Genomic DNA, 21,777 nt, shown 5'->3' with positions numbered 1-21,777 from the left:
CAGGGGATTGGTCTCCAGGTCTCACCACAATATGTGCCCTCTTTTAGGGAGGACATGATTTACCAAATTCACACTTCCCAAAACAAAAAAATGTGAACTGAAATGCAGGCTATTGTGACATTATTTACATGCTCTGGTAGCTTCCAGATTGGGTTGTTGCAATGTACTATGCATGAAACAGCCATTGAAAACAACTCAAAAACTTAAATTGGTCCAAAATGCGACAGCCAGATTACTGGCTTGGGGTTCTGTTTAGATCTCATATAATAATAGTCCGGCTCTATTCTCCCTTGGTCAGTCCACACCTGGAGTCCTATGTCCCAGCTCTGGGCACCACAATTTAAGAAGGATATTGGCAAGCTGGATGTGTGCAGAGTGTTGGGATGCTGCCAGGGAGACGGAGCCATCATGCAGCCCCCCCCCCAGTCATCTCCGGATGATCACCGGTCTCCCATGGAACAGCATCAGTCAATTAGTGACACGAGCCTCAGAGACATTCCAAGACTCATGCACACCCTTTTCAGCAGTCTCCACAACGGAAGATTCAGACAGGAGAGCATATTTACAGCTTTATTCAACGTAGATCAGAACAAAGGAAAAACATGACTGCTTGCCACCGTGTCCAGGAAAAAAGCCAGAACAAAAGCTATATACAAAACAGAAGTTCCCAGAGAGAACAGTGCTGGGAGTAAACAGGCATGGGACACGCAACAATCATGACTGACCATTTAAGGTGGAACGGAAATATCCTAACACAGAGGAGGGCAACCAAGTTGATCACGGGTCTGGAAAGCAAGCGTTGTGAGTAACAGTTGAGGGAGTTGGTGATTAGCCTGGAAAAGAGGAGGCTGAGAGGAGATATGATAGCCATCTTCCATTATCTAAAAGGTTGTCACATGGAAGATGGATTAGGTTTTCTCCTGTTCTGGAGGGTAGAACTCAAACCATGAAGTGAATGGAACTAGTGGTGGACATAAATGTAGCCAGGAAGTTGGACAGGATCATCCAGTGGCATGGGATTGCTCAACGTGCCTCACTTTTGATCTGCTAGTTTTACTTGGTCATCCATCTGTAATATCAAACGTGCAGAGGTCTGCAGAACAGAGCCTTATCCAAGTTAATCAATCCTCCTTTGAACTCAGCTTCCACCTTGCTCTGATTTGAACTTGTCAGTTTCCTGTTGACCTCAGTGTTAAGGTTTGGAACAGCCTTGTGTCTAAAGTTCAGGTTCGTTTGTAGATAAATGGAAGGCTGCATGCAAACGGACTCTTGAAGTTCCTCACCTTATTTGTTGGCAGAGAAATTGTGAGACTCCATAGAATTTCTCCTGGGGGTTGAAAATTCTCCACCATTTTCTCAGGGTTGTGCTCACCCGCACAGTGACACCCGCACAGTTGTCAGCTTTTCCTTTTGTTGGCAGACGGTCCACCAACTGGACTTAGGCTTCATTCACATCAGACATTCAAAGCACTAGGGTCTACTTTAAACAGTCATTGCTTCCTGGGGGAAAGCCATGGGTTATTAAAGTGCTACCATAGCACTTTAAATGTATGGTATGAATGGAAACTTGGTGGTCTTATGGGCCCCACCCCTCTTCACACAGTTCTGTGTATTACTTCAAATGCTGTACAGGAACCTATTCCCACCCCATTGAGAAGATTCCATCTATTACCATTTTTGCTACCTCAAAATCTGGTAAAGACAACTCTTCTGCATTTGGCAACCCTTCTGCACAGATGGCACCACTCAGAGGGCTGTTAACTTCACGTTAGTGAGCTTCATAGGGACAGCAGAAGCTACCTTTAACTGAGCCTGACCATTGCTCCACCCAGCTCAGTACTACCTACACTGATACGCAGTGTTGCTGTTGTTTAGTTGTTTAGTCGTGTCTGACTCTTCATGACCCCATGGACCAGAGCACGCCAGGCACTCCTGTCTTCCACTGCCTCCCGCAGTTTGGTCAGTTTGATGGCAGTAGCTCTCCAGAAATCCAAGCAGAGAGTCTCTCCTAGCCCTACCTGGAGATGCTAGGGATTGGACCTAGGAGCTTCTGCAATTGCTGCTGTTATTTGTTAGCAGCTGGAGACTGGAGCCTGCCAGCAATAAAACCCCCGGTGCCAGTGAAGTTAACTCTTTCTTCAAAGAATCCAAAACAGCACAGGCCTAGTGGTCACAGCAACTCTTCCTAGTAGGTCTTGTTGTAATGAGGCCCCAGTTGTGAGGACTGAAGGTCCCTGCCTTCCCGCTGCTTTCTAAGACTCCTTCCCCAGCAGCCTAAGGCTCCTTCATCTTATCTCTCTTTGCTTTGCCCTCTTCAGTCCTCTTTGTGTTCTGGGAGTCCATGGGGGATGAGAGGTGGTTGCAGCAGGAAGGGGAGACTCCCTGGCTTCTTCAGCAGCCTGACACATCTCTGCCTCTTGGCCCCTCCTTCTCACCAGCCTCCCCTTCTGTCACTGATTCTGGACCGCTCTCTGCCACAGCCTCTTCCTGCTCACTAAACCCTATTACCTCTCCAGCTTCTGAAGCCTCCTCCTCCTGGTCGGCTCCCTCTTCTCCCTCTGGTCACTCATCACCATCCTATCACCAGTCTCCTGGTACTGAGCTTTCTTCCCCCCGGGGGTTTTCTTGGGGTTCCCCAGCTGGTGCCTCCCACCCCTCCTCTGCATCCAGCCACTCCATGACATGACTTTAATCACCTTTCACTCTCAACTGAAGGCCACCTTCTCTTCATAAGGCAAACCTTATGAAGGCCATGCCAATAGTGGGCAGGGCCATAGGCAAAAGTGACTGCAACAATGAATATAGATTTTACCTTTGTACAGTAGGCTACTTTCTGTAAACAGACGCAGACGGCTCTCCACCCAAACAACAAAGAGCCATTCTCAGAGTTCAAGGTCACCTTTATTTGCGCAAAGTTTGTTAGGCAATGTTGGCTATTTATTGAGCTTTCCTTCTGATTTGTGTGTGGCAAGCAATCATTGATTGATTGATTGACTGATTATTCAATGTATATACCACCCTTTAACCAAATATCCCAGTGCAACATTAAAAACATAATTTACATAACATAAAAAACAAGAAAACAATCATGGGGGGCGGCTCATAATATTCACCCGTCCACTTTTAAAAGGCCATAGATTGTTTAATGGCCGAAGTCCTGGGTAAAATGGGAATGTTTTCACCAGGCACCTAAAGACATGTGATGATGTCATCCTCGGCACACCACCAGGGAAGGGGACACCCAGAGAAGGGCCTTGCATGACAACCACAGGGCCCGGGTCTGTTTGTATGAGGAGAGGAGGTCCTTAAGGTAATGAGGTCCTGAGACGTGCAAGGCTTTATAGGTCAGCACCAGCGCTTTGAATGGGGCCCAGAACGAATTGGCAGCCAGTGCAGTTGGGCCAGTCATCTTGCACCCATGAGCAACCTGGACATTAAATTTTGCACCAGCTGAAGTTTCCAAACCATCTTCAGAGGCAGCCCCATGTATAATACATTGCAGTAGTCTAACCTAGAGGTTACCAGAGGCCACATCAGTTAGGTAATCCCTAAGGGCATAGCTGGGCCACCAGCCAAAGCTGGCAGAAGGCACTCCTCACCACTGAGGCCACTTGGGCCCCAAACCACAGCAATGGATCCAGGAACACCCCCAAGTTATGTACCTGCTCCTTTAGAGGGTGTGTAAACCCCCAGGAGCAAGCAGTCTCCATCTGATCTAAGGAACCACCTGCTAACAGGTAAGCCTCTGTCTTATCTGGATTGAGCTTCAGTTTATTGGCTCTCATCCAGTCCATTACAAAGGCCAGACCCCAGTCCAGCACATCCACGGCCTCACCTGCAGATGTAAAGGAGAAATAGAGCTTTGTGTCATTATCATCACTTGTCGTAAGAAGTCTGGTTGTGGGAGAGAAGTGAGTTTGTTACACAAGAGTGCCGAATCAACTTTAACTGCTGCTGATTAGTGATTGTAGACATATGTACTATTCCTATGTTTTGTAATGCCCATTGCACGCACAAATAAAATCTTTGCACAATCTGAATTTGCTGGAATGTGGCTGAATCCCAACCAAAAATAGTGGCAGGCTGGAAGAGCCTAGAGTCAAAGAGAACGGGAAAGAGATATGCCCCCCACCAAATATAAAGTTGGAGCTGACTTAAATGGAAGCATTCTTGGGATGCAGCTGCTATTCAGGATTCTGGTGCAGGATTAGGAGTTGTGCTGCTTGCAGTAGATGTCCATTTGCTTCCACTGTGCTCTTCTTGAAAATTTGTAAATGAAGCGAATATTTCAAAATCTCCTGAGGTCTCTTTCATCCCCTTAAATCTCATGTTGCTGTCACTGCGTGGAAGAGTGGGTGGCACATAACAAGGGATATTTAAAGTCCATGGGTGTCTCTGCATAGTAATGGTACAGTCCACTTTCCCTTCTTTCATTGTTTATCATCCCCACAGCCTCTAATCTGGATGCTCAAAGTCCAGCCAAGAGTTAGGTCATCCCAATATCAACAAGCCTTGAATAACGTCCACAGCATTCAAGAAAACTCGGTAGTTGTGCAACCTCCCCCGTTGTGTTAAACTCGCCCCCATTCTTTGTTCCTTAACTCGTTCCGTCTGATTTTCCCCGTGACTGTCTTCGGCAGCTCCTTGACAAACTCCATCTAGCAAAACAAGAACAACAACAAGAAAGGAAGCATGGCAAATCAACCCATAGAGTGACTTCCTATACAATAGCTACAGCTGTTTAGCATAGTGTGAAATGCAGGTGGGGGGTCTGCTCCGAATAATGACAGTCTATGTGGACTGGCCTTTACAGACAGAAGGATGAAGGGAGTTGTAGTTCAGCAACAACTGGGGGGCCAAAGGTTCCCTGCCCCTGGTCTAGGTAAAATGCGCCGCTTTGGATTGCAGGTGGGGGCTGTTATTTCTGAGCAATCTGTTTGCAGAGGCATGGGGTCTGAGATAAGGGCATCTATCAGTTGATGAGTGTTGCAAACAGGCCTGAATTCAGTTAGCCTCCACTTTAACATTAAGGGCTCCCCTCCCTAAAGATTATTGGGAGCTTTAGTTTGTTAAGGGTTCTGGGAGTTGTTAGGACATCCCTATTTCTCTCACAGAGATAAATTCCCAGAGTTCCTGGGGAAAGGGATTGACTCTTAAACCACTCTGGGCATTGCAGCTCAAAACCCTTAACAAACTATACTTCCCAATATTTTTTGGGGGAAGCCAAGATTGTTAGTGGCATAAAAGTGTTTTAAATGTTTGGCGAGGTTATGACCTCAGACACAGACATTTTGCTGTTGGGAAAATAAGTTTGAAAGTATGAAAGGAGGAGCCTTTCAAATCCCAGTAATTAAGAACTGGTTAACAAGATTGGGGAACATAGTAATCATGAGGAAAATTAGAAGTCAAATCAAAGACTAATGATAATTACTAGGTGATTAGATTCCAAAGTAACTGGTGTGCCTTCATTTCTTAAAAGATCAGAGGCATCATTATGGTATAGAAAATATGACTAGTGACCTTTCATATCTCTCTTTTTTGGTGTGGGGCGAGTATGTTATTCCTGAGCTTACAACACCACTCTCTCCAGCACCACTATCTCTAAACATCTCTATATTCCATGGTAATACTTGCCTTCCTTGGATATTTGTATGGAGCAGTAACTTTCTTGACGTGCTCCTGCAACTGGAGAGTTAATTTTTCCTTGTCTTGGAGTGTGTAGGCTGGGGACAGGACCACAAATGCTTTCACCACCTAAAAGACAGAGTTGGCATATAAGCAAAGACAATCTCTCTCTCTCTCTCTCTCTCTCTCTCTCTCTCTCTCTCTCTCTCACACACACACACACACACACACACGGGGCTGTGCCCCTGCTCACTCTAGTCACCAACACCCCTTCCACACACCCTGCACAAACCCCTCTAAAGCCTCCCCTCCTCACATATTCTGGATGTCCTGCATGTGAGTATCCCACAGAAGGCACTGGCATAACAGGATGCGGGATTAGCTGGACTATTGGCCTGTTCCAGAAAGGGCTCTTACTACTACTACTGCTACTACTACTACTACTACTACTAATAATAATAATAAAAGGTAAAGGACCCCTGACAGTTAAGTCCAGTCGCAAACTATTCTGGGGTTGCGGCGCTCATCTCGCTTTACTGGCTGAGGGAGATCAATTGTCTGCAGACAGTTTTTCTGGGTCATGTGGCCAGCATGACTAAGCCACTTCTGGGGAAACCAGAGCAGCTCACAGAAACGCTGTTTACCTTCCCACCGGAGCGGTACCTATTTATCTACTTGCACTGGCATGCTTTCAAACTGCTAGGTTGGCAGGAGCAGGGACCGAGCAATGGGAGCTCACCCCGTCGTGGGGATTCGAACCGCCAACCTTCCAATGGGCAAGCCCTAGTCTCCGTGGTTCAGACCACAGTGCCACCCGTGTCCCAAATAATAATAATAATACAGTCACAACAACAACAACAACAACAACAACAACATTATGTCACCCATCTGACTGGGTTGCCCCAGCCACTCTGAGCAGCTCCCAACAAAATATTAAAAAAACAATAAAACATCAACCACTAAAAACTTCCCTCTCCAGGGCTGCCTTCAGATGTCTCCTAAAAGTCATATAGTTACTTATCTCCGTAGCATCAGGTGGGAGGGCATTCCACAGGGTGGGTGCCACTACCGAGAAGGCCTTCTGCCTGGTTCCCTGTAGCTTGACTACCTGCAGTGAGGGAAGCACCAGAAGGCCCTCGGAGCTGGACCTCAGTGTCCGGGCTGGACGATGGGGGTGGAGCTGCACCTTCAAGTCTACAGGGTCAAGGCAGATTGGGGCTTTAAAGGTCAGCACCAGTGCTTTGAATTGTGCTTGGAAACATACTTGTTTTATAAACAAAACATTTATTGATCAAGCCTGTGAGGGACGTTAGACTGAGCAGCAGTGACAGGCCCAAGGGTACCCGGTGAGTTTCATGGCTGTGTGGCAGGTTTGAACCCTGGTCTCCCAGGATTTAGTCTGAGCACTACACAACTCTAACCACTGCAGCATACTAGCTCTCTTAGCCCCAGGCAGCAGGACCAATAGCCTGGGATTATGGGAGTTGCAGTCCAGTGAAACCTGGAGAGCCACAGGTAGTAGTAGTAGTAGTAGTAGTAGTAATAATAATAATAATAATAATAATAATAATAATAATAATTTATTATTTATACCCCGCCCATCTGGCTGGGCTTCCCCAGCCACTCTGGGCGGCTTCCAAAAGAATATTAAAATACTGTGATACATCAAACATTAAAAGCTTCCCTAAACAGGGCTGCCTTCAGATGTCTTCTAAAAGCCTGGTAGTTGTTGTTCTCTTTGACATCTGGTGGGAGGGTGTTCCACAGGGAAGGCGCCACTACCGAGAAGGCCCTCTGCCTGGTTCCCTGTAACTTGGCTTCTCGCAGTGAGGGAACTGCCAGAAGACCCTTGGTGCTGGACCTCAGTGTCCGGGTAGAACGATGGGGGTGGAGACGCTCCTTCAGATATACTGGACCAAGGCCGTTTAGGGCTTTAAAGGTCAGCACCAACACTTTGAATTGTGCTCGGAAACGTACTGGTTCCCCAGCCCTGCTGGACAGATGCTCTTTCTGCAATTGTTACCTCTCCTCTGAGCGGGTCTGGGCTGCTGACAGCTGCGGCTTCTGCTACCGCTGGATGTTCCAAAAGGGCGCTTTCTATTTCAAATGGTCCAATGCGATACCTAAGAAATTGACATAACAACAACAACAACAACAACAACAACAACAACAACAACAACAACAAAGCAACAATGAAATTGTAGGAGGAAAGATGCCCCGCACGGAAATGTCTCTTAACCTGAACAATGTCTATTTTGCAGATGAGAAGGATGAGTAGATTAGTTGCATTTGTTGGAACCTGGGGTGAAAACACAGACATCTTACGTATAAAGAAGCTTACAGCTAACAGCTGAAAACTAGTAAAAGTTGCAGAAAACAATAAATCACAAACAGGGAATCTCTGCTCTGGGAGCTGAATCACAACTGCTACTACTCTAGATAATCATAACATCTTTAACTCTCCTCTGAAGGGCTCAAAGTATCATTCACCCCTCCGCATGTTAGCTTCACAACAACCCTGTGAAGTAGATCAGCCTGCAAGCCTGTGATTGGTTGAAGGGCTCCCAGATCTTCGTCCAACATCCAGCGGCTACAGAGCACTGGCTGATTAGAATCATGTTCGTGCCAATGCAAGTTAGTTTGAGGATCCTGAAGTATCCGGGTTCAAAGAGCTACAGAAGCACACAATAATTAGGAAAGGAAGAGAACAAACCAACCCTGAAGAATTGATGACATCATCAGCTCTCCCAATAAACCAAAAGTATCCATCTTTATCCATCAGTCCTCTGTCCCCAGTCAGGTAAAAATCCCCTCGTTCTGTTGCAGCTGTTTTCTCTGGGTTATCCTAATGAAAACAGTTCAGAAAGGGGGAATTAGCTACAGGGACATTTTGCCCCAGGACTGCAGAGTTATAGGAGCATCAGAAGCTGCTTTACCCGGAGTCAGAACATTGGTCCATTTGGTTCAGTATTGTCTCTACACTGACTGAGAACTCTGGTTTGTTAAGGGTGCTGACAGAAGGTTAGGTAAAGGTAAAGGGATCCCTGACCATTAGGTCCAGTCGTGGCCGACTCTGGGGTTGCATGCTCATCTTGCTTTATTGGCCAAGGGAGCCGGCGTACAGCTTCCAGGTCATGTGGCCAGCATGACTAAGCCGCTTCTGGCGAACCAGAGCAGCACATGGAAACATCATTTACCTTCCTGCCAGAGCGGTACCTATTTATCTACTTGCACTTTGACGTGCTTTCGAACTGCTAGGTTGGCAGGAGCAGGGACCGAGCAACGGGAGCTCACCCTGTTGCGGGGATTCGAACTGCCGACCTTCTGATCGGCAAATCCTAGGAGGTCCCTATTCCCTATCCCCCTCACAGAACTACAGTTCCCAGAGTTCAATGAGAAGATGAATGGTGGTTAAGCCAAACACAACGCCTTTTTATGTGTTTCATCAATATGTTTGTTTTCATGCACAGTGTCCCCTAATATATGCATTTATGTAATATTGGTTGGCTGGCAAACTGCATAGCATATCTCCAGCCAGGTTTGTGGCCGACTAACATTTGGGGCTATTTTTCCAGCTGGAACTCACTGGAACTCAGTTCCGGCACCTCTCAGGTGGGCATCATTGCCATTCTAAGAGAACAAGGATCATGGTGAGTTCTGGTACCTCTTTATCTAGAAAAATAGCCTTACTAATATCCTATATCCTTTTTAATGTGCTTGTAGGAGGGGCTTGGAGGGAGAGGTGTTATTGTTTTGCTTTGTTCTTGTTTTTATTATGTATTTTGTGTTTTCATCTTGCATTTTGATGCTGTGAGCCACTCTGAGATCTACAGAGGAAGGGTGGTATCCAAATTTAAAAAGAAATAAATAAAATGCAAATGAAAAATAAATAAAAATAAATAAAAAATGCAAACGAAATTCAGAGAGGTGCAAATTTTGAAGGGCAGATCTGTTCACACACACACAGACGTATACCGGTATATATTGGAAAGGGCAGATTTGACAAATTCAGCTTCAAATGAAAACTGAATCTAATTTCTCTCCTACTGCTAATTGCTGTTGAGGATCTTTTGATGCCAACAGGCCTATGCATTTGTTAGAATTTCCCCAAGGTGAGCCAGTCACTTTAATGTTTCGTTTGTATTGCCTTTATTCTGTATTAGACGGACATATACAAAGCATGCTGTTCACTGTTTTGATATTTTATTTGGATGGATGGTATATGAATATTATTTTATATGTAAATAAAGACACAAATCTGCAACTTTTTCCAAGTTTCGCTTGGGAACTCCCCCCCCCCCCCGGATTCTGGGGCGGTAGTGATGAAAATGCAGAATAAACCTGAGTTGAACCAAAGGGAACAAAGCTCTGTGGATTCACCCAGACTTTTTAATTATGGTGTCCCTTCATATGCCACACAAAAATCAATGGAGTTCTCCAGAAGGCTTCTTACTACATAGCGAGAGAAGAAACCAAGGGGTCTTTGGGGCTTCACTCTGATGCCTATTTCTCCTTCTTTCCCAGGTGGCAGAACATTTGCTTCTTCATCTATGATCTAGAAGAAAAGTAAAGGTAAAGGCAAAGGCAAAGGACCCCCGGACAGTTAAGATCAATCAAAGGCAAGTATGGGGTTGCGGCACTCATCTCACTTTCAAGCCGAAGGATCTGCTGTTTGTCCACTGACAGGTTTCCGGGTCATGTGGCCAGCAGGACTAAACTGCTTCTGGTGCACCGTGGCGGAAGCCAGGGTGCATGGAAATGCCATTTACCTTCCCGCCGCAGTGGTACCTATTTATCTACTTGCACTGGCTTGCTTTTGAACTGTTAGGTTGGCAGAAGCTGGGACACAGCAACGGGAGCTCACTCCGTCGCGGGGATTTGAACTGCCAACCTTCTGATCGGCAAGCCCAAGAGGCTCAGTGGTTTAGACCACAGCATCAAGTATCCTCCATTCTGTTGTGTCACAACAGCTGTACTCTGCGGTTTCAGCTGGTGCCCATTGGGATTGTTGTTGTTGTTGTTTAGTCGTGTCCTACTCTTCGTGACCCCATGGACCAGAGCACGCCAGGCACTCCTGTCTTCCACTGCCTCCCGGAGCCTGGCCAAACCCATGTTAGTAGCCTCGAGAACACTATTCAACTATCTCGTCCTCTGTCATCCCCTTCTCCTTGTGCCCTCCATCTTTCCCAACATCAGGGTCTTTTCCAGAGAGTCTTCTCTTCTCATGAGGTGGCCTAAGTATTGGAGTCTCAGCTTCAGGATCTGCCCATTGGGATTAGTGTGGCAGAAAGCAAGGAGGCCAGCAGTAGGTAGAACCAAATGACTGGCAAAGTGAACTAATTTTAGTTTTGTCTCCACATTCTTCCTTGTTGAGTTTTACAAGGGCAACACTGAGACTAAGGAAGAAGGGGGAAGCTGGCAGCTGGGGCCACTCTGAGACTGGTTGTAAGTAGGCAGATAGGCAGCTGCGGGGGGAGGGTGTTGGCTGAAGGCGGACTGACATTGGTAGTGCAGTGCCCCATTTTCCCTAATGGACCAACCTTCGCTGGCTGTCATTTAAAAATGGATAGGAGCTAGAAAAATAGGAACCACTCACCTCGACTTGATATGGTGCACATGCCTTTCCCATTGAACCGGGTTTAATTTTCATCCCCTTTTTAACTGCACAAATCACACCCTGTTTAAAAGAAGATTGTTATATTATTTCAAAAGGGACTATATGGCATTTCCCCAACAGCTTTTGATATCTTTGCATCTTGATCTTCTGCACGTTTACACTGAAGTGACTCGCAAGGATTTCAAATGGCACATTCCCAAGTTTCTGTAGCTTTACAACATTTGACTAGGGCCAGGTCTACACTAAACTATTAGATATATTGTTCTAAAATGTCACAGGGCATACTGCTAAAATAAAAATGTTCCTTACCTTGTTTCCTTCATAACAAAGCAATTTCCCTATTGCCCGGTTCCTGGTTGCTCTGCAACGCCCGATGGTGTCTCATTTTAATAACGCATTATTAAAAGCAAAACGTAGTATGTCCAAATATGTTATGATAACCGTTCCTTAAACCTTCCTTAACGTTATAAATCATGAGTGTAGATCTGTCCTAAAGGTAAAGGTAAAGCGACCCCTGACCATTAGGGCCAGTCGTGACCGACTCTGAGGTTGTGGCGCTCATCTCGTTTTATTGGCCGAGGGAGCTGGTGTACAGCTTCCGGGTCATGTGGCCAGCATGACTAAGCCGCTTCTGGTGAACCAGAGCAGCGCACGGAAACACCGTTTACCTTCCCGCCGGAGCGGTACCTATTTATCTACTTGCACTTTGACGTGCTTTCGAGCTGCTAGGTTGGCAGGAGCAGGGACCGAGCAACGGGAGCTCATTCTGTCACGGGGATTCGAACCGCCGACCTTCTGATCGGCAAGTCCTAGCGCCACCCGCATCCCATAGATCTGCCCTAGGTTTCAATAAATAGCAGGGGATGTCACTGCTAGGTGCAGAAGTTGGGCCTGAACCCAAAATACCTCACTACTCTTTTTAGCCCATCTGTTGTTGTTTTTCTCTCCAACAGAACCCCATTTCTCGGGAGGCAAATTGGTGATGCTTAAAGACAATCAGCTTGGCCCAGAACATGAGCTGAAGGTGTAGAGGTGGGGAAAGCTGACAGATACTCACAATACCCAGAATCCTCCTTTTAGGCAAGGAAGAAGCATTTTATGTGAGTTCAATGACAACTATTTATTTACCCAGTGAAAACACTAAATTTGGGTGCAAAGCAGGGGATCAGTGAAGGTCAAGACCTGGGGAGACGGGGTGTGGCTGGGGCATGAGAAGAATCCTGAGGGCCAGATAGTGAGGCTTGGCGTCCACCTTGGCCCATGTGTTTGAGGTCCCCTATCTCCATCTTAAAAGATCATTGAAAGCGTAAGAATACACAGGAGCACCTACTGTTTCCGTCTGTCCATAGAGATCATAGATCTGCAGTCCTGTCGTGCTCTTCCACTGCTCCATCACTTCAGGATTCAGAGGTTCCCCTCCACTTAAGCAGTACTGCAGACTCATGAACTTATAACTGAATGTGGGTGAACAAAATAAGAGACCCCCAAGGACATTTTATGCAGCATCTTAGAAACGCACATTTCAAGGAGGGGGTCATCAACAAGGCCTGGCAGGTGGTTGGGAGTTACACTCCATGGGGAAAGAACACGAACTCTATTCAGTCATTTGGTGGCTGTGGGTACGGAATAGGTGAAGGGGGTATCTCTAGAGCACACCTGGCTCACCCCACCCCCATATATCCCAACATATGTGTTGTCCAGGAGTGTGGCTGGTGCAAGCACTGGCATCTAGCGGGCAGGCCTAGATAGGCACCTTCTAGAGAGCCCCTTCTGAGTACCCAGAACATGTTGCACAGAAGTTATTGGGCACCCTAGGAAAAGCACATTCCCCATGCTTCCCGATGTCCCAGATACTGCTTTGATAGTATTTAAGACTATGGTGAAATGTGGTCTCAACACACCTTCAGGCCACTGGAAAAAAAGGATCACTGCATCAGTATCTAAATATAGTTGTGTGTCTCCATCCTGAGCCATGAGTATGAGTACAGATGTACTCTTCATTTGGAATCCAGCTTGGCCTGTTTTGCTCCTGATGACATCATTAGGAACACAACTGGGTCCTTATCCAATTTGTGTAAGCCTTCCAAACCGCATCAATAAACCTTTGCACTTCCCGCTTGTCATTCACCTGACTTAGCAAAGGCAGTTGTGACCATGGTAGTGCCAGGCCATGAGATTTTCCTCCCTCTTCCTCCCTCTCTCTGGCACCCTGAATGCTGTTATGGCAGGGGCACAAGTGTCTGGGAGGTCTAAACTGAAGCTATTGGGTGCCTTGGGAAAAACCCATTTCCCAGGCTCCCTAGTGCCCAAGGCACCACCAAGGGGAAAGAGCAAGAACCACACCCCTTCCTGCTGCTACCACTCCAGATACCAGCATTAGAAGTAGAAGTTCTTCTCTTCCTCTCAAATTGCAATTGTAATTCTTGGAATGTAACGTTTGTCTGGTATTGGAAACAAGTAGGGCAAGATGCTAAGGTTTGTATTTCAAACTACAGCTTCAATAACATCACTGACATCACTGAGTCTGGACGCATGCAGCAAATCCGTTCTGAAACAATCGTATTCAAGGTACCTGGTGAGATCGCTCTGTGCCAACATGCGGAACAAGGTTGGAGGACCCAGGATGGTGGTGATGGGAAACCGGGACAGAGTCTAGCACATAAAAAAGGCAAAGGTTGTGCAAGAACAACACAATCTTGATCAACTGAGTTTTATATTAACTGTCTTGGTTCATCTCACAAATTGGCTGATGCACAGTAGTGCTAAACTAGGGGGGTGGGGAACTTTTTTCAGGCTGAGGGTCACTCTCTCTTCTTGGTGACCTTTTGAGGGCCACATGCCCATGGTGGGTGGGGCCTGAGGGGAAAGTGGGCGGAGCAACCAATGTTAATTTTACCCTTGAACAGAGGGCTTAGTTCTACACACTCTCTAGTCTCCAAATGAAAAGCATTATCAGAGTTCAAGGACACAGTCTATCCGGACCAAAACACCCAAGGAGAGTACAATGCAAGTCTAGCGAGGGTTGTAGTTTGGGGAGAACCCCAAAGGCCAGACTGAGAGGGCTGCATGTGGCAGAAAACAAGCTTGCGCCATCTTCCATTGACAGTCCTTCAGATATTTGAAGAAGGCTCTCATGTCTCAGTTCTCGTATTGTTTCAGAAAGTGTGAATTAGGTAGCTTTATCTTGAAATGCAAACTGAATTTATCTCTAATCCCTCAGGACAAACATTCTCCTCCATCCCTAAGTAAAACAAGAGCAATTGTGGTCTGATTAACCTTAAGTGGGCATAAATCCCAACCTATTCCACAGGCTCAGAGACAATAGCAATTAGTCAAAAATAATTGTAAAAAACAATCAGTCTCATTACTGTTCCCCCACTTCTAATGTAATCCCAGCCACGGACAAGCTGCCATTATAGAGAAAAATCAGGTAGAAATGTTTGAAGAGAGAGGAGCAAGAATCTTACATTCAGGATAATTGTTGATTCTATTTGCTGCAGGCTGTGTATGAAGACGCAGGAACCCAAAGCCCATGGTTCGAAAACAGACCCCAGAGAAGCCACCACCCATCCTGTATCTGCAGTGGACCACATAATGTCAGCAGGGGTCAAATCCAGCCAGTATCTGATATAACAGAGGAAAGAAAATGGCAACAGGCAATTCAAGCATGCATCAAGGGCCTTGAAGATTATGCTCAGCGGCTGGCATTGTACTGTTTGGTATTATTATTTATTTATTTATTTATTTAATACTTTTGTACCCTTCAGAGTTTGCAACCCTGATCTACTAGGGTCCCTGCCCCCATTTTGGAAACCCTAAGGAGCCCCCTCCCCTTAGATTAATGCTGATCAGGTACCGCCCAGTAATTGTGCCTGGTGTTTTGATGCATTCACATTTAGGTGTGCAGTCTGAGACATGAATTGCATGAATGCGTCTCTGCCTTCAGTGCTCCAGAAGGCTATTCTGCATTCCCAAATGCCTATCTTACTTTGCTGCACTTTAACTTACCAAGTTGCCTTGCTTCACCATAAGCTGGACTTCACTTTGCCTTGCTTGACCCTCCTCTGTCTTCCGGAAAACTGGACTTTGCCCTGCCTTGCCTTGCCTGACTCTGTGATGCTGGACCCTGAACTTGTGCCAAGAGAAATTGAGGGAAGATTGGCTGGGGGTGAGCGGGAGAGAAGTTCTTCATGAGTTTCTCTGGGGTGGGTCTCAGTATTAGTGTTGGCAGCAGCAACAACTGTGTTGGCAGCCTGGCCGCCATTTTGTATCCCTCATAATGCATTTCTGGGGAGTTGTGGAGTGGGGGCTGATGGGAAATGGAAACCGCCTCACAAAATGGTGGAGAATATATGGAGAAAATGTTGCAAAGTAACCTTCTTTGGTGAGGAGAAATAGGAAACCTCAAGACCTTTTCTCAGTACAGTGGTGCCCCGCAAGACGAATGCCTCGCAAGACGGAAAACTCGCTAGACGAAAGAGTTTTCCGTTTTGGAGGTGCTTCGCAAAACAAATCTCCTATGGGCTTGCTTCGCAAGACGAAAATGTCTTGCGAGTTCCTGCGGGTTTTTTCCCCTCCCCCCCTTTTTCTAAGCCGCTAAGCCGCTTATCCACTTATCTGCTAAGCCGATAAGCCGCTAAAAGCTGCTAAAAGCCGCTAATAGCGCTAATAGCGCTAATCCGCTAATCCGTCAATGGGCTTGCTTCGCAAGACGAAAAAACCGCTAGACAAAGAGACTCACAGAACGGATTCTTTTCGTCCTGCGAGGCACCACTGTACATTTTTGCTTTGGCTCTATTTGATACCTTTTGTGGGCGATGGGCCGGAAGCCAAGACTCCCTTGGGAATGCTCAGCCATCTTTGGAGCCCCCGTCGTTCCACTGGTGAAGTAAATGACCATTGGATCATGGATCTTTGTTCTCACGCAAGTATGGCTGTCAGGAGCCTCTCTGTGTAACACAGAAAGCCACAATAGTTAAAGTAACTCCAATCACAAATGCAAGAGGCCACTTTCCACCCACAATCATATACCCAAATTTAGCCTCTATCTATGCAAGAAGCCTTAACAGAGCTCACGGATGCTTTCCAGCCAGGCACAAGCACCCAAGGAGGCTGCAAAGCAGGGCCTGGGAGGGGGTGGTCTGAGGAGAGAAAGCCATGCTGTTGTTTTCAGGGGGTACTCAAGGGTATTGGGACGCGGGTGGCGCTGTGGGTTAAACCACAAAGCCTAGGACCTGCCGATCAGAAGGTCGGCGGTTCAAATCCTCGCGACAGGGTGAGCTCCCGTTGCTCGGTCCCTGCTCCTGCCAAGCTAGCAGTTCGAAAGCACGTCAAAGTGCAAGTAGATAAATAGGTACCACTCTGGCGGGAAGGTAAACAGCATTTCTGTGCGCTGCTCTGGTTTGCCAGAAGCGGCTTAGTCATGCTGGCCACATGACCCGGAAGCTGTACGCCGGCTCCCTCGGCCAATAAACCGAGATGAGCGCCGCAACCCCAGAGTGGGTCACGACTGGACCTAATAGTCAGGGGTCCCTCTACCTTTACTCAAGGGTATGCACCTCTTTTTTGTTGTTAAGAAGTGTGGCACTTACTGTAACAACTTCATGGTGAATACCAGCACCTTTTTTTTTCTAGGGGGAAAAAGCACTGAGAGAATGTATGCCTGGAAAATGGCTATGGCCTGAGGAAAGTCTCAAGGGCTAACCAGGGAGGCTTGGAGGGCTGCATTTGGTCCCCTGGCCCTGAAGGTTCTCCACCCCTGTGTTGTTGGATGAAGCACAATGAGGGATACTCACTTGCAGAGTTCTTTGAAATTCAGCCACCCCTCCCTCGGGCCTTCAGATACCACCAGTTTGGTTTGCAGGAAGTTGCAGCTGCCTGCAATGGAATCCACTGCAGGGGCCACAGTGTCTGTGGTGATGATACACTTGGCCTTCGATGCCTGAAGTCTGTGCTGAATGTCTTTTGCTGTTAACTGGGATATTCCAGGCATAAGGATGATTCCTACAAGAAGAGCAATGTTCTTTTTAAGGACAGGTGGATCTGTGTTGTAGGAATTTTGGAGACTCAAATGGTTCTGGGCCAAATGGAGAGGCCTGGTGGCAGGGGTGTAGGAAAGGGGGGGCAGGGGGAGGGCCTCCCTATGTGCCATCATGGAGGGGGTGACAAATTATCAAGGAACAATTACTGCCCTACTAGGGCAGTTCATAAAAAACCTTTAAAAAAAAGCCTGCTCCAAAAGTCCTACCTTACTACACTAGGTATTACAGTGGTGCCTCGCAAGACGAAATTAATTCGTTCCGCAAGTTTTTTCTTCTTGTGAGTTTTTCGTCTTGCGAAGCACGGTTTCCCATAGGAATGTATTGAAAATCAATCAATGCGTTCCTATGGAAACCGCCTTCAGACCAGGTCCGGGGACAGTCTGTCCCCCGACCTCTTCTGAAGGCTGGGGGGGGGGGAGAAGGGCTTTTCTTCCCACCGCCAGGCTTCAGAAGGCTGTTCTGAAGGCTGGCGGTGGGAAGAAAAGCCCTTCTCCCCACCTCCCGCCCCGCAAGCTCCGGGGACAGGAGCGCTTTGCTGCCGACCGCCAGCATTTTAAAAGCCCCTGCTGTCCCGGGGCAATTTTAAAATGCTGGCGGGCGGCAGCGAAGCCTCCGCTGTCCCGGGGCGATTTTAAAATGCTGGCGGGCGGCAGCGAAGCCTCCCCTGTCCCGGGGCGATTTTAAAATGCTGGTGGGCGGCAGTGAAGCCTCCGCTGTCCCGGGGCGATTTTAAAATGCTGGCGGGCGGCAGCGAAGCCTCCACTGTCCCGGGGCGATTTTAAAATGCTGGCGGGCGGCAGCGAAACCTCCGCTGCCCCGGGGGCTTTTAAAATGCTGGGGGTCGGCAGCGAAGGCTTCGCTGCCGCCCGCCAGCATTTTAAGATCGCCCGGGACAGCGGAGAAGTCTCCGCTGTCCCGGGAAGGCAGGCGGGGGGGGAGCAAAGACTTTTGCCCCCGCCGGCCTTCAGAAGAGGTCCAGGACCTCTTCTGAAGGCCGGTGGTAGGCGAAAGTCTTTGCTCCCGACCGCCAGCATTTTAAAAGAGGTCCCCGGAGATTTCCCTATGGGCTTTCTTCTTGCGAAGCAGGCCCATAGGGAAATTCGTCTTGCGGAACGACTCAAAAATGGAAAACTCTTTCGTCTTGCGAGTTTTTCATTTTGCGAGGCGTTCGTCTTGCGAGGCACCACTGTATATAGTTACAGATGAAATTTCATGCATATCAGTTAATATCTTGACCCTCCTCCACAAAAATAGCTGTTTACTTGGCCGTTTTTCTATGTCATGAAGGCTGAAATTTCAACAAAGCACGTGCCTTTGCTAGACTCTTTTTGGGCACCTGCTGAAAGCATTCAAGCACTCTTCTTTAGGCAAGCATACCTAGATGCTTAGGAAGTTGAAGTTATTTTAATCTTAATATTTTAGCTTTTGTATGTTTTAAAGTAGGATTGTTAATTTCTCTTGATTTTACTGCTGTGGTGTTTTTTGTTTGTTTGGTTGTTTTGCAGGTTTTTAAAAATAAATTTTATTAAATAAATAAACAAATATAAATATAAATAAATATAAATATAAATATAAATATAAATATAAATATAAATATAAATATAAATATAAATATAAATATAAATATAAATATAAATATAAATATAAATATAAATATAAATATAAATATAAATATAAATAACACAAGCCAAAACACAACCCATCCTGTAGATTTAAGTATCTGTCCCTAGTCGCTTACTTGTTTTCAGAGGCTCAGAATCCACATTCCTTTGTAAGAAAATATGAAATAACATAAAACCATTTTTTGCAGGCAAAAAAATTAAAATCAATGTGGGGTGTGTGTGACAAGAAATGTTCCGCACCAGGTACCACCTGACCTTCCTAAGCCTCTGCCTGGTGGGTCTAATCTGGCCCATGGCATGGAGTCTCCTGACCACCATTTTATGGCAGGTGTGGGGGAACCATTGGCCCACCAGATATTACTAAACTACAACTCCAATCATGCCTCACCATTGACCCTTCTTGCTAGGGCGGATGGAAGGTGTAGTTTAGTAACATCTGGAGGGCCAGAAATTGCCCACACTTGCTTTATTGTTCCAACTTGTGGGTCGCCACCAAGAGCTGCCCCCCCCCACATGATGCCTTCCTGATGTCTTGCACTACAACTCCCATCATCCTTGACCATTGGAAGTTTTGGCTGGGGATGATGGAAGTTGTAGTTCAAGACAGTTCCAAGAACGGCTGTATTTCAAGGATGGGGAATTTGTGGCCTCCTGGTTCTGTGGCTGCAAGACTCCAGGTCCCATCTTGTTCCCTGAACATTGGCCATGCTGGCTGAGGCTGATGGGATTTGGAGTCTAACCATACCAGAAGAGTCACAGGTTCACCATCCCTGCTGTATTACGTTCGGCTATTTTTATTGACCTGTCCTTATGCAAGCCACGGTCACCAACCACCATTCCGGGATTCGGGGCAGGATAACCAAAACTCTGTCTCCTTTGCATAGCCCACATTGGTTGGAGAGTATATTGGCCACTTTCCTGGACAGGACTCCCAACTCCTCAAAGCTCCACCTTACTTCACCCCCTCTTCCATTTATCCACCATAGTGCTGGGTTAGAAGGTCTTTTTCCTTCCTGCAAAATAAATGCAGATGTGTTAAAAGAAAAGGAAAAGTTTGTTTTGTTTATAGACCTGATTTAGCAGGGGCGGGGGTCCTTTTTTCAGCCTGAGGGCTGACCGTGCTTATTTGAAATGTGTGTTTCTGGGCACTGTGATCTATCGTGTTTTTAGGTACCATGCCCTTGTGAGTTTAAGGGGGCCGTGTCCTCATGCACAAGCAAAGCCCCCCCAAATGGGATGTCCTGATTTAAGCGGGACAGTTGAGAGGTATGTGATGACCACGTCAATTCCAGATCAGGCTTGGAGGGTGTGTGGATGAAACTTATTACTGGGCTCCTCCAGGCAGCCTGTTATAATAATATAACAATAATAATTTATTATTTATACCCCGCCCATCTGACTGGGTCTCCCCAGCCACTCTGGGTGGCTTCCAACCAAATATCAAAAACAATACAGCGTCAGACATTAAAAACTTCCCTTCAGGTGTCTTTTAAAAGTAAAATAGTAGTTTATTGCCTTGACATCTGCTGGGAGGGCGTTCCATAGGGCAGCCGCCACTACCAAGAAGGCCCTCTGCCTGGTTCCCTGTAACCTCACTTCTCGCAGCGAGGGAACCGCCAGAAGGCCCTTGCAGCTGGACCTCAGTGTCCGGGCTGGATGGTGGGGGTGGAGACACTCCTTCAGGTATACAAGACCAAGGCCGTTTAGGGCTTGAAAGGTCAGCACCAACACTTTGAATTGTGCTCAGAAACGTACTGGGAGCCTATGAAGATCTTTCTGGACTGGTGTTATATGGTCTCGGTCAGCAGTCTAGCTGCCGCCTTCATCCTTATTTGCTTACATAAAGCTTATGTGGAGGCTAGATTGTATCTGGTCTTTACTCAATGTCTATTGCAATCTGGTGGGGGTGGGTTTGTACACCAAAGAGCATTATACCTGATTTGTCTGTGGGGTGTTTATACATCTGCCCATTAATCATTTGCTCACTCCTCACTTTTTAATGCATTCCTCCATAATTTTCTTAAACGTAAAAGGTTCAATTATTTTTAAAAGTGGATTTGTTGTGCTGGGATGATAGAGCGTTTAATCCACTTTAGTTGTGCAAACCTAAATTTTGTTGTATGTATTTGACACAAATTTCTGATGGTTTGGAGGTGCTCACTATTTAGAAGTTGGCATCAAAGCATCATATGTGTGTGTATATATTTTTCTAGAAATACACACACACACACACACACACACACACACACACACACACACACACGTTAACTGCTTTTCAAAAAAGGACACAATCAGATATTAATTTAGAAGAAGCCACTTCATCTGTAGAAGGAAAGTAAATTCTACCTTCTCGATCTGTGACCATTTATCCAAAACATCACTTGCAAAGTTAAAATACTCAGGGAGCTGCTGCTCTCCTTGGCTTTGAGCTTCATACTGAGCAAAAATGGGAGAGCCGAGGAACCTGTTGTGCCTGTGGAACCATCGGTGATGCAGTCGAAGTATCCAGAACGATCTGAGAATCTGTGATTTCAGTAAAGTTTTCATGGCGGAAGAATTAAACCTTGTAATGACGTTAGCGCTAAAAAAATTAAAATACTCCTTTGGGTCACCAATCTACAAGAAAAAAAAGCACAGCGCAGAAGAATAAATACAATTCTAAATAATGGCAGCCATTGTCATCTTTACAACAGCCTTTTAAGGAAGATTAGCACGATTGTTCTCCTGTTGCAGACCATGCATTGATAGAAGGAAAGATACAGTACTTGCCTAAGGCAGGGGTGTGAGTCAGGGAGATCTGGATTTACTGAGCTGCTCCAGATGACCAGTTTATCAAGTAGTCATCCTGATTTGTTTGGACAAAGCTTACAGA

At 46.4% G+C, this 21,777-nt stretch overlaps 1 protein-coding gene and 1 long non-coding RNA gene across 2 annotated transcripts in view; one reads left to right on the top strand and one right to left on the bottom strand.

Moving 5' to 3' along the window:
• Positions 1-10,265, top strand: part of LOC308573150 — a 12,734-nt gene extending 2,469 nt beyond the window's left edge. The window contains exons 2-3 of the long non-coding RNA XR_014001966.1: positions 9,201-9,275; positions 10,150-10,265. This is a non-coding gene — a long non-coding RNA (uncharacterized lncRNA). The remainder of the gene's footprint in view (positions 1-9,200; positions 9,276-10,149) is intronic.
• Positions 3,556-21,777, bottom strand: LOC308573105 (acyl-coenzyme A synthetase ACSM4, mitochondrial-like). The gene is made up of 13 exons (XM_081169817.1): positions 21,252-21,777; positions 19,708-19,918; positions 17,038-17,245; positions 16,048-16,191; positions 14,710-14,866; positions 13,815-13,894; positions 12,573-12,696; positions 11,222-11,302; positions 10,079-10,180; positions 8,343-8,470; positions 7,649-7,748; positions 5,635-5,754; positions 3,556-4,658 (listed from the first exon to the last, which is right to left on the bottom strand). Exons 1-13 carry the CDS (start codon positions 21,450-21,452, stop codon positions 4,572-4,574), a joined length of 1,743 nt encoding a protein of 580 aa, XP_081025943.1. The 5' UTR covers positions 21,453-21,777; the 3' UTR covers positions 3,556-4,571.

The sequence above is a fragment of the Podarcis bocagei genome, assembly GCF_964188305.1.
Source record: "Podarcis bocagei genome assembly, chromosome: 14".
Taxonomy (NCBI): domain Eukaryota; kingdom Metazoa; phylum Chordata; class Lepidosauria; order Squamata; family Lacertidae; genus Podarcis; species Podarcis bocagei.
This window is presented reverse-complemented; position numbering and strand designations above follow the sequence as displayed.